We start from the raw sequence: 18,014 nt of genomic DNA on the forward strand, positions 1-18,014 counted from the left end.
CTCCCTCTATTTAAGTTACTTTTCACCGACTGCCGACTGAAACTTCATTCAGTCGATGTACAGGTATCGGATCCAATAGTCGCGCACGCTCAGCAGTATTTTAAAGTTCGGTTCAACCTGTACTTAGATCAGCTTGACACATTGCTCTTTTCATCATGGCCGGAGTATTACTTCTACTAGTTTCTTTCCTCGGAACGACAGCAGCACAACAAAGTAAATTATTTAATATTAATTCTGACATTGATTAATTTTTCTAAAATAATTAATGGTTAAGTAAGCATATAGTACAATCATCACGCTTGTTGTCACCATTTTTTAAAACTGTTTTGCTGAATGTGATTATCATAGCAGAATTTTTTAAAGTTATAAGAAATGTTAACTAAATGTTTAAATGTTGATTAGGATTTGACTCGATGGGACACCCGTTGTTTGAAGTGGTGACACCCCTTTTCCAATCAAATTCACGTCCATTACTACTGCCTGTTGATCAGCATCGTGTAGATTCCAGTGGTATACCAGTCAAACAAATTCCTGTTGATCCACATCAGCTTCCACTTCCACCGCCGTCTTCTATGCCGCCGTCACCTTCATTACTATCGCAACCACAGCAGCCTCCGCCCTCTTCTATGCGGCCGTCGTCTTCAATACTACCACAGCCACAACAGCTTGCGCCTTCTTTACTAGTACAACCACAGCAGCCCCCGCCTTCTTTACTAGTACAACCACAGCAGCCTCCGCCATCGCAACAGATTCTTTCGCCACCTCCTCCGGTGCAATTGGCTTCGGCTAGACAGTCTGCTGAATTCGATGGATTACCGCATCCATCGTTCCCATCTCCTCCACTTCAAAGGCAACCACAATCTTCGCCACCAGTGATGACGGTTCCAGTTACTAGTCGATTAGGTATTCTAAACCAGGATCGAATTCGCGTCGAGGGATTTCAGCCAATCGAACGAAGATTTACAACTACTAAAAGGAGGCGCTCACTGCAGATTGCGGGTGACTGGAGTTCATTCACGAAGGATGAAGGATTTTTGCCAGCGGATGCTTCAAGCAAGTTAGATGGAAGATATTTGCTGGTGGATGCTTCAAACAAGTTATCTGACGTAGAGGCTTTTGACCAAATCGATCCTCCTGTCAATAACGATGTTGTTCATGAAGGCAGTGGGGATTCCCGAAATCTTCCGTTAATTGATTACAATTCTTCAACAAATCTTTATCCTGAGTCAGGTTATCAAGAATCGGCCACACAACCGAAAAGCCCAAATGGACTTTCGAAATTGCAAGATACAATTTTTCGGATGCAGCAAGAGGAAGAGGAGGAGAGGAGTAATAGTATTCAAGAAGAAGGTTCTGCTCTCGGCGAATTCACAGATGTGGCGGATAGGAAAATGGAATCACCTTCATTCAGATCTTTCAACTTTCCATCGGAAGCAACTGAAGAAGAAACCAGGGAGCCTGACAACGAGTTGGAAATCACATCAGAGCTGCCGATATCCACTTCTACAAACGCCTTGAACGTCAATTTGAATCTCACAACAATGGTGCCCAAAAATACTTCAACTTGGGTTACGGATGGACCATTTGTCCCGTCGCCAGCTACCCAAAGTCCCAGCTCTGATCGTTGTAAGTCTCTTCAAAACAATGACTATTTGTTTCGATTTATTAACTAAACGTTTATTTCTTAATTCTGTAGCTGTTAGAAACAGCAGACTGTCGCTTATAGTCAGGGAATACGCAGGATTGATAGTAGGATGTATTTTAGGCATACCAGCTATTGTGGTCCTATGTTATTTCATTAATTTGAAACGTTTGAAACGGTATACTGGGACGCTCGATGTGTCTCCACGCCAAGCGATCTGCAATCATAAGAAATCGGAAAGGTAAATTTTGAATTTATTGTTAGTCTTGGTTGTCAATTGCTCATTCGTATCTTCGTGTTTATACAGCCGCCAGACGATTTGCTCAGAGGAAAATGAATTGGCGTGTTCGCCTTCCACATGTGCCTCGAAGACTCCTCAACCTCCTCCTTTCCCAAGTTGTAAGAAATTTGATCATTAATTGTAGTTTCGTATGTACAGCTTTATTAATATCTTATTTGCTAGTTTCTTGTTGGGTTCTTTGTATAATTTATCTAATGATATACACAGCATGAGGATAGTATCCATTCAAACAAAACCGGTTTGGTTTAAGAGTTCCTTTTATTTCAATTTTCGAGTCCACATATGCTTTACGGAATTTTAAGGGATTCAACGTTGCTTAATATTTTGTGATAATTCGTTATTTTTTATGTTCAGTTTCGTTTCTTACAAATTTGTAGGGAAGTTGAAGTAATCATAGTAATTAAAAAATCGTCATGATAACAATTATAATTGATGTAGTCGGTTATAGTTATATCAATTGTTAGACTTTATCCTTCAAAATTCAGCACTAAACTTGTTGACGACCACGACAATTTGAATTACTGTTGACTAGGATATAACAGTATTCGAAGTCAGCCGCGGTCGGCCAGTCCCCGACGAAAACTAAATATGGTTTATTTTTTCCACTAGAGAAATTCAGGGTCCCTTGCTAACGAGAATGAATAATGAAATGGCCATGAGTAATAAGAGAAGAGATACATTATTAAGTAAGGGTCTATTTCATGGGTCGGTAGTAAAAATCGAAAAATCAGCCAAAATCGAAATATGTCCTGAACATGTTCGGGGAAATTTACGATTTTGCCCAAATTTAAGGGGTTCGATTGAAACACATGAAAACGACCTCAAATTTCACGGGGATCGCGAATACCTGGTTTGATTTGAAGACAGTCAAATAGTTGAGTACTTCCTTAGTTGTTTACTGGACGGTTGTCACACATGGATTAATTGCTGTGTGAACAACTTGTGTACAGCGAAATGGAATTTTAGGGATTAATGTGGGATTTACTAGCTCTTGAATATTTCTTCAAGTGCATCGTGGCTTGCGTAAGCATCCTATAATTTCCCGTAGGGGTTGTGTACAGGTTATTTGGCACACGGAGGAAATTTGATTGTTTTAGCTGCATGACGATAAAGAAAGTCTAATACCCGAATATCAATAACTTATCTTTTATCCTGTCTCATGGTTTGTGATTCTTCTTACTGCATAAAAAGTCGACATCAAAAAGACAGTCTACCGGAACCGTAGCATCAATATTAAACTATTAAAGCTAAGAAGGTGTGCTTAATAAGACTTCAGCACACCACCTGTGCCACTCACCCACTCACACCACTTCAGCTCCGTGATTTGTAAATCATATACATTCCATAGAACTTGTCAGGTCGATTCCGAATCTGGTACGGATTTTTCTTTTTTCAATAATGTAATACAATTTTGTTGTTTTAATCACTTTAGTCGTTAAGCTTAAGCTGCATTTTGTATTTCCAGTTCACAGTCGGACTTTTGCCGCTTGCAATTGCAGAGATGCCAGATGCAGACGTTTATAATTGCAAAACTGAAATGGCAATGTTGTGGCTTGCGTGTTATTTTCAATATTATTATGCAGATCCTCTGAATCATGGACCATCGTCGGTCGTCCAGGTTTGAAGAACGTGTTTTTCTATGCAAACCAGTTTATGTACCAGTTCATGTGAAATCTTCTGCTGAATGCCTAATGTTTAGAGACTAGCTTAGAAAATTTTGGCGAGATGCCTAGATCTTTCCAAAATAAAGCGATTTAATTATAGTGATCAAGTTTTTAACTGCAAGTCCATTGGTTTGAACTGAATTGTTTTTAATATTGGGAAAGCTTTCTATCTTCAGATTCCTTTGGAATAATTATAAAGTAATCCTTAGGAATTGCATGGTCTCACATTACTTTTGTCATTTTGTAATGTCACATGAGACTTTGTTGAACGATAGTAATTGATTTTTTTTTCAGTCAGATTAACAGCCAGGTTAAGTCTGGGCTTTCTTCATTGCTGAAATTTGTTTCGTCACACGGAAAACTTCAGAACAATCAAAGTAATTATGTTGATCAAGTTGTAACCATCAGGCTACAGAAATAGTTAATTGATGACATGAGTTATTTACTTTACTTCTCTGTTGCAGAGTTTTCTGTTTAGTGTACAATGGGAATGTGGTTTACATGATTTAATTTCCATTGGTTTAAACTGATTGAACTTCATTTTATTATAATGTTGGAAAAGCTTGCTTAGCTCCTTTGTAACTTTTCTAAAAGTCTTTCCGAGGAATTCTGTCACATCCTTTCTTGATGGTAATTGATTTTCTCTCAAGTAGGACTCAGGTGAAGCCTGGACTTTCCTTGTTGCATTTTGTCACATGCAGAACTTCAAAACAATTAAACTTATTGTGTTGATCAAGTCTCTTTTACTATAAGGCTACAGATTTAACTATTTGATAACAAGAGGGTCATCACATAAACTATCCTTTGCCTCTCTGTTGTAGAATTTTCAATTAAGTTTACAATGGAAATGGGTTAACATGGTTTAGTTTCTATTGGTTTGAACTACATTTTTAAAAATTGCCAGCTGTTGATTGCTTTGTAATATTTGTTATAGTAATTCAGAGGGATTGCATAATGTTATTGGTTTATAAATGTTCTTTTACTTTGTAGGTTCATGGTCAGTTTGGTGTACAGTGGTTTACTGGTTTTGCAGTCATTTTCCAGTTGAGAGATGTGCTGAAATGGAGCTTGTGCAGTCTTGCAGTTGAACATCATACTTTAATGTGTCATTTGCCTATGCTGGTGTCCATGCAGTGTTGGTAAAATGGTCAATGTTTCCTGATGGCTGTCGGTCTTATTTTATCGGCTGCATTTTGCCGAGTTGTCGTCTTTTGCTACCTGTACCGGCGTTTAGGTAATGCTTGATGTTTTGTTTAGTTATTGACTTTTAATTAAAATCTATTCTTTTTTTTTTTCAGTTTAATCGTTTGCCGCCGTTCCAATCGTTCCATAGACTCGATCCATTGGTAACACTGAGGAGAGTTTGCGAAGATTCAAGACTCGTCAATAAATCATGTAGATTTAGACAATTTACAAGTGCATATCTGGGCTCCCTTCTTCAGTGGCCCCGTTTCCCTAAATAACCACTAACCAACGCCCGCCGGTGGTCACTCACTCGCTGCGACAACCAGGAGGAAGAGAGATGTTTGGTCGAACGGGGACTTGCAAGGCGCATGACTCGATGAAATCTGTTAGAGGGTCATGAGTCTAAGCCGGAAGCCTACTATGATACACTGCTCTCATAATAACTGCTCCTCAGCTCTCTTCGCTCTTTTTCCGGTTTCTCTTAACCATGGCCGGGTAATCTCCCTGGTCGAGTCAGTCGGGCAGTGTCTCCCCCTGCTTGACCGGCTGCAGCTTGTACCGGACGGTTTGTTTAATAAATAAAACAAGTACAACAAACCATATAATATTTTTATTTTATAAATTGTTATTAATTAATTAAATATACATGGGTAACAACTTGATTAACAAGCATATTTATAGGCTATAACATTATTTATTAAACAGACCGTCCGGTACAAACTCTTAGTTAGTACTATTACTCAAAAACTGATTCTCTTGAATCAGCAGACTCGAGAGTTTATAGCACCGTAAAGGTAGACATTTCTGAATGGTACCCGTCTTGTCAACTGCTAATGATTCGTGTTGGTTTGACAGAAGCTGTGTTATGTGTGTTGATCGTCTCCACCATGCACGCGATCATCAAGACCAGCAACGCCTTGATCAAGAAGAAGAAAAGAACGGAGAAGCAAAGAACGACGATGTAAATAGCGGGGTGAGTACCGCTAAATTCATTCTTAGTTGAATGTCGAATCGCTAATACCATTGTTGGTTATGGTAGAACAGTTTTCCACACTGGTACGCTGTATGACGTCGAGCATTGCCAAAATGGAAGTGCTCTTTGAAGAACTGAACGTCTAAATCTTCTTCAGTCAGATGAAGCTAATGGATTCGGAAATCGTCCAAGAAGCAGAGGCCATCACAGCTGAAAAAAAACGTGAGTCAAACTCCTGTGGTTAAGTTCTGTCGCTACTCTCAAAATATTTTGTCTTGTTTGCTCGTGTTGATTGTAGACTGCTTTTAAATTATCTATCAGGGAAGCCCTAATAAGAGGACCAAGAGAAATTTATTCGGGTCAACTGATACCACGTACTAAATCATTAATGGTTTTCAGGTACAAAATAACCATGAGGATAGGGGGCCGCAGAAATAGATGTCAACTGGTGGAAAATAAGAAGGTCATATGGTATTTTTCTTTTCTTTTTTTAAAAAATACTGTCTAATTTTTATAGATTTGGTGAGGAACATCCTATCTGTCGATCGCGGTCGCTAACCAATTGGTAGAAAACAGCACCAATAATGGTAAGAAGGTGTGCTGTGAAGTGGCGTGATAATTTTAATCATGGACATTCAGGTTTCATTTCGTGATTTGTCAGGTCGAACTTGGATGTGCTTATTCGAGATTTTAACACAAATTGCATTTTATAGTACATCAAAAAATTTATCAGAAAGCTACAATGTTACAGCATTACCCGTACTATGGCTCGTCCCGGTTTGTATTGCTTTGTATAATCTTTAGTTGAACGCTAAATATATTAGAGGCTAGCTAAGAGAATTTGGCTAGATCTTTACAAGATTAGTGAATGCGATTTTTTAAAGAGATTGTGCCTGTTGCACATCGATATTGTTGGTATTGATTCTTAAAAGTGGCTTGGCTAAACTTTCAACGGTTAAACTCTATTTTAATAAATAAATAATATAACATTTAGCTAATGATCTTGCATTCTTGACTAAATTTCAGGCAACTTTTGAAGTTTTTGTGGGCACTGATTTGCAGAGTGCTCGTGACCAACAGATAAAATGGCCCAATCCATATTGCAAATTTGCAAGCTGTCTTTCAAAACCATCCAAAACCAAGGAATTTCTATTTGCAAGGTTTCTTTTTATTACTGTGGTAATAATTCAAGATGATGTAGTCTAATAAGGTAGAAAACCTTTCTGAAAAGTTTAGGAACCATTGTTAATTTCAATTGGTATAGAGTGAGTTTTAAGCCATAATCATTTGGTATTAATTTTTATATTGGTTGTTGAGTTGTAGACCCATTCCAATCCCCAGCAACGTAAACCTACAGAAGGAAAGGCACGTAAAACTTGTCATGCAGTGGTGTAGAGGTTGGGTGAGAACGGGATGTGTTACATAAACCATTTGGTATTCATTTTGATATTGGTTGTTGTAGACCCATCCCCAGAAACTTCAACCTGCAAAAGGAAAAAGCAGTCCGCCTGTCCTTCACATTCGAAGGTCACGGAGATCATTACATAAATTGTGTCATGCAGTGGTGTAGAGGTTGGGTGAGAACGGGACGTGTTTCATCATTTTCAAGCAGCTACAATAACCGCAAGGCTTAAGAGGTGAGGGTGATAAAAAAATCGTATAAAAGGAGAGAGAAAAGGCGAAGGTAAATCAGTCGAAGGAGCATCTCCGACACGTCAACAACTACAGCGCACTATCTTTCACCATCTGCCATCTTCACCGTATTGTCAGTTCGCATCCATGGGTAAATATTCTGTCTTTTACATAGAGTTTGGTATCAATCCTTCTTTAATCTTTATGTATGCCTGTTATTATGTAATATTTATGTTTAAATTTATAATTGTCTAGCAAACTATGGCGTAGTGCTGTTGTTGTGTGTTGAATCATTGATGGCTGGGTCGACCACTGGTGTACCGATGTCTTCTTGGTATGGTGGATATCAAACCGCAACGACGCCGCCTTATTACCCAAAAGCAACGCAACGACCAGTTACTGCACCGAGGTCTTCAAGTACTACACCACTAAAGCGCCGGACTTTAATAGCACAACTTACGCTACCCCGAGCCACTACACTGACGCCCTGAAGTATTGCTCTGCCCCGAATTACTACACCACTAAGCAAGCAAGGAGCATGACTACGCATGTTGCCTCATCCTACTACACCGAGGCTCCTAAGTATTACTCTGTTCTCATCTACTTATTGCACCGATTTTCCTAAATACAACTCTGTTCCCAGCTGCTACACCGAGGCTCCCGCTGATTACTACTCCGAAGTGGCAAAGTACTACTCTGCCCCGATCTACACAACCATAACTGATGCGGCCAAGTATTACGCTGTCCCGACTTGCTGCACAGAAGCTGCTCTTTCTTACTACGTTGAACAGAAATACTACACTGATGCTCCAGTTCACTACACCACGACCTACGCTACACCGCAGCCCCCAAGTACTACATCGAAGAAGCCGCCTACAACAACGTATGCTGCCTAGTTTACTACACCGAGGCTCCCAAGTATTACATCATTAAGGCAACGGAATTCTACACGTCTATGTATGCTGCCCCTGCCTACTACACCGAGGCCCCGCATTACTACAACATTGAAGCGCCAACAAGTACTAGGTCAAGTACTACACTACAACCTGCGCTTCCCCGAGCTACTACACCTACGTACCGAAGTATTACTGTGCGTAAAAGGAGTCGTCAAAAAAAGGAGTGACCGAACTGCAGTGCCCTATCTGTCACCAGCTGCTTTCCTCATCGTGTAACCGATTCGCAATTATGGGTAATTATTCTTATTTTTACATTGAGTTTTGTATCAATTATATTTTTTTCTATTTGTTAATATGCCTGTTAAGATTTAATATTAATGCTTCAATTTATTTACTGTTTAGTCAACTATGGCGTCGTGCTCCTGTTGGGTGTTGTATCGTTGATGGCTGGGTCGACTGCTGGTGTAGCGATTTCTCCTTGGTATGGCGGAAACCAAACCGCAACGCCGTCGCCTTCCTACACAACTAACGTAACAACCAGTTCCTGCACCGATGTCTTCAAGTACTACACCATCAAAGCACCGGAGTTTTATACCACAACTTACGCTACCCCGAGCCACTACACTGATGCCCTGAAGTATTACTCTACCCTTAGTTACTACACAATCTAGGCGACGGAGTACTACGTGGCTACCTATACTGCCTATCCTACTACACCGAGGCTTCTAAGCATTACTCTGTTCTCAGCTACTTATTGCACCGATTTTCTTAAATGCTACTCTTTTCCCAGCTGTTACACCAAGGCTCCCGCTGATTACCACACCGAAGCGGCAAAGTACTAATCTACCCCGATCTACACAACCACAACTGAGGTGGCCAAGTATTACGCAGTCCCGACTTGGTACACAAAAGCTGCTCTTTCATGCTACGTTGAACAGAAATACTACACTGATGCTCCAATCTACTACACCACGACCTACGCTACACCTAGCTACAACACCGCAGCCCCCAAGTACTACACCGAAGAAGCCGCCTATTACACAACTACGTACGCTGCCTAGTTTACTACATCGACGAATTTAAGTATTGCTCTGCTCCAAACTACTACCAAACTTAGGTTCATATTTATTGCAATTTCCACGACTATGTCACCACTGCTCCGACCTATACACCGAATTTCTGAAGTATTTCTCTGTATGTTTTGAAAGATTGCTAATATACAAGATTGATTGATAAATTACAAGTTTCTATTTTCTCCTTAAGTACCTTTCCTCCTGCTGATGATTGCATGATGTGAGAAAATATTTCTGAGTGCTATGTAAACTTACAAACAATTGATCTTAATAAAAATTCAAATCTTTTACATTTGAATAATATTTGAACTCTTTCCTTTTTTATAAATTCTTTTCATCATTAAAATTCAAAGTCCAAAGTCCAACCATTTTTCTTAAAAAATCAAAGTCCACACGCATTATTTCTGCTAGACTTTTGTTTTTGAAAAAAAAATTTTAAAAATATCCCTTACAGTAAGTTTTTAAAAATATATCGCGAAACAATTTGACTCGAATATTTTATTGCATACAAAATTTATTTTTATAATATCCTCATACATAATACATTTTTCCTGTTATATTTTTCCAAGTTATATGCAAGTTATTATTTGTTTGGCGCAGAAAGTTTGTTTTATCTAGCAGTTCTCGACTGTTTCAAACCTGACATTGGTCAGGTTGCCTCAGTCGTATACTGCATGATTGAATGAAAACTCAAAACAACAGATCAAACTTTTAACGCAGCAACACAAAATATCACTGGCAGAGCAATTTCATATGGCATGGATGAAAACACAAACATGTTTAAGTCAGGAACCCAGATGGAACAGCTCAGCTACAACAGCACAGCTACTTTCTGGATTACGCTGCAACCGCATGCTGCATACAAAGGCTCAATCTGTTTTCGTCACACCTTTCACCATTTGGCTGCAACAAGGTAACCACCAGCGTTAAAGAAGTGTTAGTTATACCTGTTTAATAAAAGAAAATTATTTTCGAGAAACACAACTGTGTACACATGCATACTCATTATAACAAAAGAATACAAAGAGTAACAGAAAACTAAACAGACTAACAGAATAACTTTGATATCTGATTCAAACTTTCTATTGAAGCAGAGCAAATCGGTCAACTCTCTAGTCTGGATAACTAAATCTATAGTACTTTAGCAAGACATTTGATCAAAATAATTACTTTTCTCTGTTGCATGGGATAAGACGTACGCCTAAGAACAAGCAGCGAGACGCACGAGGCACGCCATTTCGGAAATGTACAGGCACTTCCAAGTCTGAGTTGAATGATTTGACAAATTGGTTTCTACGTGCTACATCACCTGTAAATTTTCACATCAACATTTTACATTCAATAACAATAGGAAATTAACAATAAATACCTTTTAATTTTCATCGTGAGAAACGTGACAACCAACTCCTGCTGCGTCTTGGAACAAAATGGCCGCTAATCATCCCTGAAGACACTCGCCGACTCGCGCTACCTGGTGGACATCATTCAGCCACTTATTCACAGCCACCTATTGACAGCCATTAGATTCCTGTTCCAAATGACTGAACGCAGCGGCTGGATTGAATTCGACATGCCTTTCGGCTTTCACTAGCTTGGCAGTTGGCACGAAATGAATCAAATGAGCATAAACACACAAAGTTTTTAGTTAGCTTTTCACAATTTTTAACTCTTTCAACATAAAAATCTATAATATTAACAGAAAGTGTTGGGGGGTCAAGACGTAAAATTAAACTTACATTTTTCTGAAGAAAAGAATAATTTTCCTGCCTGTGACTGAAAGGCAACAACACCAGTTATCTGTACATACAGTGAGTTGAGTTCCAACTAACTTTAGCATCAAACAGTTAGTCATGTTGAATCTAAAGGAAATATGTCAATAAATATTCCAACATTAATCCAATAATAACCTAAAGTTAATGGCTACCTACTACTCGTGTTTAACATTCAGAAAAATACAACACATGTTGGTATGTGCCCTGCATTTGTTCATATTCTTCTATTAAGCTGCTGCAATAAACCTGAAGATTACCCATGGCCTAGATGATATGATATTTTTCATAGCTTTACCTATGAGGGAAAATACAATCTATGACATCAAATTACAGTTTAAAACCAAAAGAAGAAGAATACTTGTATGTCAATGAATTGTTTGTTGAAAAACATGTTCAGAAAAACAAACATGTTCACACCAGTTGGGTCACTCTGGAGTAGTGACCAAGATCAATAGAAACTGCTGATAATTAGACGAATATTAACTAAGTCTGGGAACAAGTATTTAAAAAAATTTTGACTACCTGTATTAACTACATGATGCATTCAGCAGAATGAAGATTTTTAATAATAAAGTTGGTGGTAGTGATGGTAGGCTACTTGTATGCTACTGTTTCTTTTCCCGTTCCTTCCTACAGGTTAGATTGAGGAATTTTGAATTTGATCCAGCACACATAAGGAATAAATCACATCACAAACAAGTTTCACAGAAAAGAACTTGAATTAACTGATGAATTCATCGGTAATTTTCATGGAAAAAAATAGGAAAACTTTTCACCATCAACTTTTCGCCATCACATGAAAACGACGACGCCTATGTCATCTATTGGACACCTCTGACACCCTAAATCCAAAACGCTAAATGGCGGATTGTTGTGTTGAGTGGTTGTCAAAAGTTTTCCTATGCAGGGGTATGGAGGGTATGGGCATATGGGGATCTGCAGTTGCTGTCGATTCTCGTCGAATGACAGCAGCCATCTTGAAAATAACACGCAAGCCACAACATTGCCATTTCATTTTTGCAATTATAAACGTCTGCATCTGGCATCTCTGCAATTGCAAGCGGCAAAAGTCCGACTGTGAACTGGAAATACAAAATGCAGCTTAAGCTTAACGACTAAAGTGATTAAAACAACAAAATTGTATTACATTATTGAAAAAAGAAAAATCCGTACCAGATTCGGAATCGACCTGACAAGTTCTATGGAATGAATATGATTTACAAATCAGTGTGAGTGGGCGAGTGGCACAGGTGGTGTGCTGAAGTCTTATTAAAGCACACCTTCTTAGCTTTAATAGTTTAATATTGATGCTCCGGTTCTGGTAGACTGTCTTTTTGATGTCGACTTTTTATGCAGTAAGAAGAATCACAAACCATGAGACAGGATAAAAGATAAGTTATTGAGATTTAGGTTTTAGACTTTCTTTATCGTCACGCAGCTAAAATTCGACTGCGCTAGTGAAAAACCACAAATGTAACCAAATAAAGGAACGTGTGGTAAGGAACGTACTGGTGCGCCATCGGAGACCAGGTTGAGATCTTTTCGGTATCGACATGCCGTGTAATTAATTTAATTTGAACTTACCAAACAGGGAACTACTATTTATAAATGACACGTGAAACCTTAGTGATGTCGCAAATTAACTGCGGCAGTCGTTGAAGACCTCCCTCTTGGCTCTGCCGCCCCTGGCGACGCAAGGCGCGCGGCACAATTTAAAAGGTAAGAACAAATAAGTGCGACGTGGGGTGGCGGGTGGTGCGGTATTCAAAAGTATTTGGGAGTAGGCAGAGGTTTACATATACAATTGATTGGACTGAATTTGAATCTTTTGATTACCACTACCAGACTACACCCGCGATCAGAACTGTCACCCTACTAAGACATGGACGTCCATGGTATATCCATGGGATGTAAATTTTGGGATCTGGTACATCCCATTTTACATACAATGGATGTACGGGGAACATCCTAATTACCTTCCCCTCGACGTACTGTGGGGTATATCCAAAGTACGTCCAAAATTGTCTGTTGTTAGGATCATCATTCCAATTGACATAAATAATTTAGGGTTACACCACCTATACTTATTTCTATACTTTTCTCTCCTCTTTCCCATTTAGAATTTATTTTACTTGGAAAGAAGCTGTGACTATTTCGGGAATCGAACCCGGACCGTCTGAGTGGAACGCTAGTGCTATACAGCTACGCCACAATAGTTATATATATTCTAGCATAGTTTTATTAACGGAGTTTGTTACTTAATCGACTGTTTAGAAAGGGCATAACATAACACACATTAGTAAGGTTTTATCTTAACGTACATATAAAAGTTCTTCTTCTACTTTTAAAGGGTGATTTACGCCTTTACAGTTGGATTTTTATATAAGATATTAGGGGACCATTTTAAAATATATATTTATTTAAACTAATAACTGTCATACACATTAACAGTTGCAGCACATTTTTTTTTATTTACGTACAGAAGTCCGTAGCGTGTTTACTAATAAATAAACTTAGGAATAAGTAAATTATAATAATAAAATAAGTTTATTTTTTCATTTATCATGTTTATTTAAGAAAGTTAAGTTCTTAACGGATAAATTATGCTGCTGGTAAAAGAAGAAAAGTAAAAAGATGTATATTTAATCGAAGATACGTTAAGGTGCGTCTACACTAGCAGTTTTTACAGACATAAAGACACCGAATTACGACCGTAAATTGTCTGTAAAACGGCTAGTGTAGACGCAGCATTAGAAAGATATTAATACACAAGCTTTCATCTTTTTTGGATGAGAACTGTACGTACACCAAACATACTTCCGGTACATTCAGTGAATGTACTTGATGGTATGTCCATTGTACATGTTTTTCATATACTGTTGGGATCAAAGAATTTCTTAATTTTTTATCCATTTATGTACATACTGGTAGCGTACCCTGAACATCCACATGGGATGAGGGACGCCAACATCCCGTTGTACATACCTGGGATATCGCTTGGATGGCGCGTCTTAGTAGGGCAAAAAACTTGACAGGTTCCAAGTTCCAACCAAATTTAACAAAAGGTAAACGTCCTTTCTTTTTTTTTATTCAACAGAAAAAGAAGTTCGCCTAACTTACTTTTTGTCTTTTTATTAAATGCAGAAAGATTAAAGAGTAAAGAGGCAGCTCTATGATACATTTTATCGATAAACTGAAAGTAAATAAATTTAAAATAACCAATAAAATAAATTGGTAAAACTGGCTGGAGTAAGTGATTAACTGAATAGAACAAATAAATTCATTGAAAAAAGTTGGAGTTACCGCCGCCTTGCGCCATCTGCCTATCTCTACTTTGTCTGTAGACTGTAGAGATTAGATTTGACAATGACAGTTGACAGTTGACACTATTGACAGTATTCACCCTCGGCTAAACAGTAACCATTCGCCGGCAAAAACTGAAGGCAACCGTGGGAAGGGAACGAACAACGAAGTAACAACGCCAATCACTAAACAACAACTATCGTCTTGTTTACACCAGAAAAATTTCCATGAACCAAGAAAAGTCATTTTTGTTTGGTGCGTGTGTTTTAGATACTATTAATTATTAAAATGACTGGAGGAAATAAAAAACTGCATGTTGCAGGTGCATCAGACGTGAAAAAAAATAAACCCAAAGTAAGTTATCACTTACAAATCTAATCAATGTTCAGTGTTGTATCACATTTATTTTCAAGGTACTTAAATTGTCTGATCAGTCACCTCATAGTAAAAATGGAGCCTCTTCCAAATCTAATGTGGCAACAAAAAAAAACCATAAAATTGGAAGCCTATATTCTGGTGTTGGTGTTGTCGCTATAAGTATTGTTTCCTGGTTTGTCTATCAGGGTTACTTAGAAACACGAGTTAACAGTCCGTTGACAGAAAACAAGGTTGTTTTTCCAACTAGTCATGATTTTCCAGAAAGATACTGGGGAAGCTTTAGACCTGGAGTATACTTTGGTATGAAATCAAGAGACACTCACTCATTGCTTGCTGGTCTGATGTGGTTTATGCCCGATATAGCAGCAGCTGGTAATTTGAACCTGAGGTGAAAACAAAAATTTAAATATTATGCCTTTTTTATTATTAATTATTAATTCAATATAGGCATCTGTGTGATCAGGGAGACAACCTGGAGCAGTACGGTTGGAGGGAACATGATGGAAGAAATTTTGGAGTCCAAGTTATTATAGACAAGTTTATTCAATTAGAAACTTCATTTATAACAAAACTTGGAGGTAACCATGGAGGAGATTGGACTGCAAGAATTCATGTTGAGCCAAGGGTGGGCTAAATAAAAAAAAATAACATATACTTTTTGCTTTAGCCAAATTAATTATTTTACCAATTATTTACAGATGAAAGAATTAGTGGGACAACAAGTTACACTCTTCTTTTATTTAACTTTGGATGATAATGGAAAGGGATTGCTTCAACCCATCAGAATGATAGATAATATGGATATGTCGGGAATAGATACCAATCAATCTGCCAAATTCCTTGGTCTATCTGCAGTTCATGGGCACACTGAGAGGCTTGGAGACTTCCGAGTCAGTTTTCATCACAGCGACCAGAACTCAATCGTCCATACCGCCTTTCTTAGCACCACTGTTGCTAGCCCAAATCTAGTCAAAGATGCTCTACAATCTGGATTAAGACTGATGGAAGACAAAAGGACCAAGGAACGCCACATTAGTCTGGCCGGAGTTCTATTCCCTAAAGAAGACACGCTAAAACAACCCAATTTTGTCGTTCATCAAGTTACAGGAAAGCTGCCTCTTCAACTGGAAGTAGTCTACGAATCCAATAGCTTTGCTGAACGTGAGACTATGTTAAGAGGAGAAACGTACGACACTCTTCTTCAAAAACATCGCAAAGAATTTCGAAACCAGTTTGAAAGCAAATTTCACCTTCAAAAGAAAGGTTTTAGTGATGAGGAACAAGACTTTGCTGTGTCAGCCATGAGTAATCTCATCGGAGGTATCGGTTATTTCTACGGCAGCTCAAAAGTGCAATCTGTTCATAATAAAGAACCCGTGCCATACTGGAATGCCCCACTCTACACAGCCGTCCCATCTCGCAGCTTCTTCCCACGAGGATTTCTCTGGGACGAAGGATTTCACAACTTAATCATCAGTCAATGGGACCGGGAAATATAATTTGATATCATGGCACACTGGTTCGATTTGATGAACGTCGAAGGCTGGATCCCTCGTGAGCAAATTCTAGGTTCGGAGGCAAGGGCTCGAGTCCCTGACGAATTCGTGGTGCAAAGAAACAATCAAGGAAATCCGCCAACTTTTTTCTTAGTATTAGATGCTATGTTCAAGAATCGTCCAGTACGGGATATAAGCACGCTAGAGCTGGAGCAACTAAATGACATGTGGCCTCGCCTGGTGTCCTGGTACAATTGGTTCAACACTAGTTTGCATGGCCCGGAACCCGGAAGTTACTACTGGAGAGGTCGAGACACTGCATCTGTCCGGGAACTTAACCCAAAATCCTTATCATCTGGACTAGATGATTATCCTAGAGCTTCACATCCAACTCCAGATGAACGTCACCTTGATTTGCGTTGCTGGATTACGCTCGCGGCCAAAGTAATGGCTTCCATTGCTGATATTATTGGTCGAGACGGTCGAAAATATCACGAGGCTTTCGTTTTCTTGTCGGATAACAAATTGCTGAATGCGCAGCACTGGTCTCCGACAGCCAAGCGTTACGCTGATTTTGGCCTGCATTCGTCCAACGTCACACTCCGGCGCCCTAAAAGCAATCCTGGTCAGCCTAAACCTGACAAAATTCGAGTGGTTTTGGAAGAACCTACGTTGCGCTACGTTGATGATACCTTCGGATACGTCAATCTCTTCCCTCTGATTATAGAAATTCTCCAACCGGATTCACCTCAACTAGGACAACTCCTACTTGACTTGCGGAGTCCTAACCTACTCTGGACTAAATATGGACTCCGAAGTTTGTCGAAAACGTCCCCGCTATACAACAAGCGTAACACCGAGCACGATCCCCCATACTGGCGTGGTCCGATTTGGATCAATGTGAATTATCTGGTTGTCCGTGCGCTGCACCACTACTCCACAGTAGAAGGACCACATCAAACTCGTGCAACTTTGCTGTATAATGAACTACGTGAAAACCTAATTGCCAATATTTTTCGAGAATATAAGAGAACCGGCTACATATGGGAGCAATACAACGACGCCAGTGGTGCTGGACAGGGCTGCAGGTTAGTACTTTTAAAATTCAAATAAAATTTTGCTTCAAGTACTCTAACTTTTTTTTCTTTTTAAAGGCCTTTTACTGGGTGGTCTACACTGGTCTTATTACTGATGTCGGAAACTTACGCCTAAGAAAAATCGTCTGCAACAGTAGATTTTTATAAATTTCTTTAATTTTTTTAAGGAATAAGGGATAAAACAATGTAAAGGGCACAATTCCAAAGTAATAAACTGTGTGTATTTGAATACAAAGGTGAAGTGATACGATTCACGAAATTCTTGTTCAACAACCAATTAACGGTGGAGATTGAACGTAAGTAGCACTATAAAGAAAACAATAATTTGAAATAAGTAAGCGCCAAACGTGAGAGCGAAATAATAAATTGCAAAATTAGAACTGGAAGACGTACCTATGATTACAATTACAATTGTAACTCCTGCTACTGATGCTATGACTACTGCCAGGACGCAACGCCTCTTCCGCTGATCGACTGCCTATTACACAATAAAAACCTTGTAAGTGACGAATCGGTCGCTAACACAATCCTGAAGCCGCTGATCTTACCGATGGCCAATTATCGCATCTGTTTTCAGTTGCAATTACAGGTGATGCTGCTGC

General features: G+C 38.9%; 2 protein-coding genes and 2 long non-coding RNA genes across 11 annotated transcripts; 3 read left to right on the plus strand and 1 right to left on the minus strand.

Moving 5' to 3' along the window:
• Window positions 1-29: 29 nt before the first annotated feature.
• Window positions 30-2,173, plus strand: LOC124335850 (lysine-specific demethylase 9-like). The gene is made up of 4 exons (XM_046789341.1): window positions 30-213; window positions 403-1,626; window positions 1,697-1,883; window positions 1,950-2,173. The coding sequence occupies exons 1-4, from the start codon at window positions 156-158 to the stop codon at window positions 2,059-2,061; spliced, it is 1,581 nt and encodes a 526-aa protein (XP_046645297.1). The 5' UTR covers window positions 30-155; the 3' UTR covers window positions 2,062-2,173.
• Window positions 2,174-3,575: 1,402 nt separating this feature from the next.
• Window positions 3,576-5,380, plus strand: LOC124338453. 2 transcript variants are annotated; one of them, XR_006917845.1, is made up of 4 exons: window positions 3,576-3,805; window positions 3,902-3,984; window positions 4,598-4,841; window positions 4,906-5,380. It is a non-coding gene; the product is annotated as an uncharacterized LOC124338453 (long non-coding RNA). The 2 variants fall into 2 exon arrangements; XR_006917846.1 differs by having other exon boundaries at window positions 3,805-3,826.
• Window positions 5,381-9,931: 4,551 nt separating this feature from the next.
• On the minus strand, window positions 9,932-12,129 carry LOC124337621. 7 transcript variants are annotated; one of them, XR_006917446.1, is made up of 8 exons: window positions 11,865-12,129; window positions 11,661-11,768; window positions 11,497-11,599; window positions 11,291-11,433; window positions 11,103-11,225; window positions 10,736-10,957; window positions 10,537-10,675; window positions 9,932-10,313 (listed from the first exon to the last, which is right to left on the minus strand). It is a non-coding gene; the product is annotated as an uncharacterized LOC124337621 (long non-coding RNA). The 7 variants fall into 7 exon arrangements; XR_006917445.1 differs by having other exon boundaries at window positions 11,915-12,128; XR_006917441.1 differs by having other exon boundaries at window positions 11,295-11,433; window positions 11,661-12,116.
• A 2,355-nt stretch (window positions 12,130-14,484) lies between these two features.
• On the plus strand, window positions 14,485-17,659 carry LOC124337589 (mannosyl-oligosaccharide glucosidase-like). Its single transcript, XM_046791634.1, is given in 6 exon segments — window positions 14,485-14,610; window positions 14,712-14,795; window positions 14,855-15,207; window positions 15,267-15,444; window positions 15,518-17,403; window positions 17,470-17,659. Coding segments are annotated over 5 exon segments (2,541 nt in total). The 5' UTR covers window positions 14,485-14,610; window positions 14,712-14,729; the 3' UTR covers window positions 17,528-17,659.
• Window positions 17,660-18,014: the final 355 nt, after the last annotated feature.

Source organism: Daphnia pulicaria, chromosome 4 (assembly GCF_021234035.1).
Source record: "Daphnia pulicaria isolate SC F1-1A chromosome 4, SC_F0-13Bv2, whole genome shotgun sequence".
NCBI lineage: Eukaryota > Metazoa > Arthropoda > Branchiopoda > Diplostraca > Daphniidae > Daphnia > Daphnia pulicaria.

Bases quoted from the DNA above. Each gene is read 5' to 3' on its own strand.
- LOC124335850 (XM_046789341.1), top strand. From the start codon at position 156: ATGGCCGGAGTATTACTTCTACTAGTTTCTTTCCTCGGAACGACAGCA. The intron at 214-402 runs GTAAATTATTTA...AATGTTGATTAG, and splicing joins AACGACAGCAGCACAACAAA to GATTTGACTCGATGGGACAC. The intron at 1,884-1,949 runs GTAAATTTTGAA...GTGTTTATACAG, and splicing joins AATCATAAGAAATCGGAAAG to CCGCCAGACGATTTGCTCAG.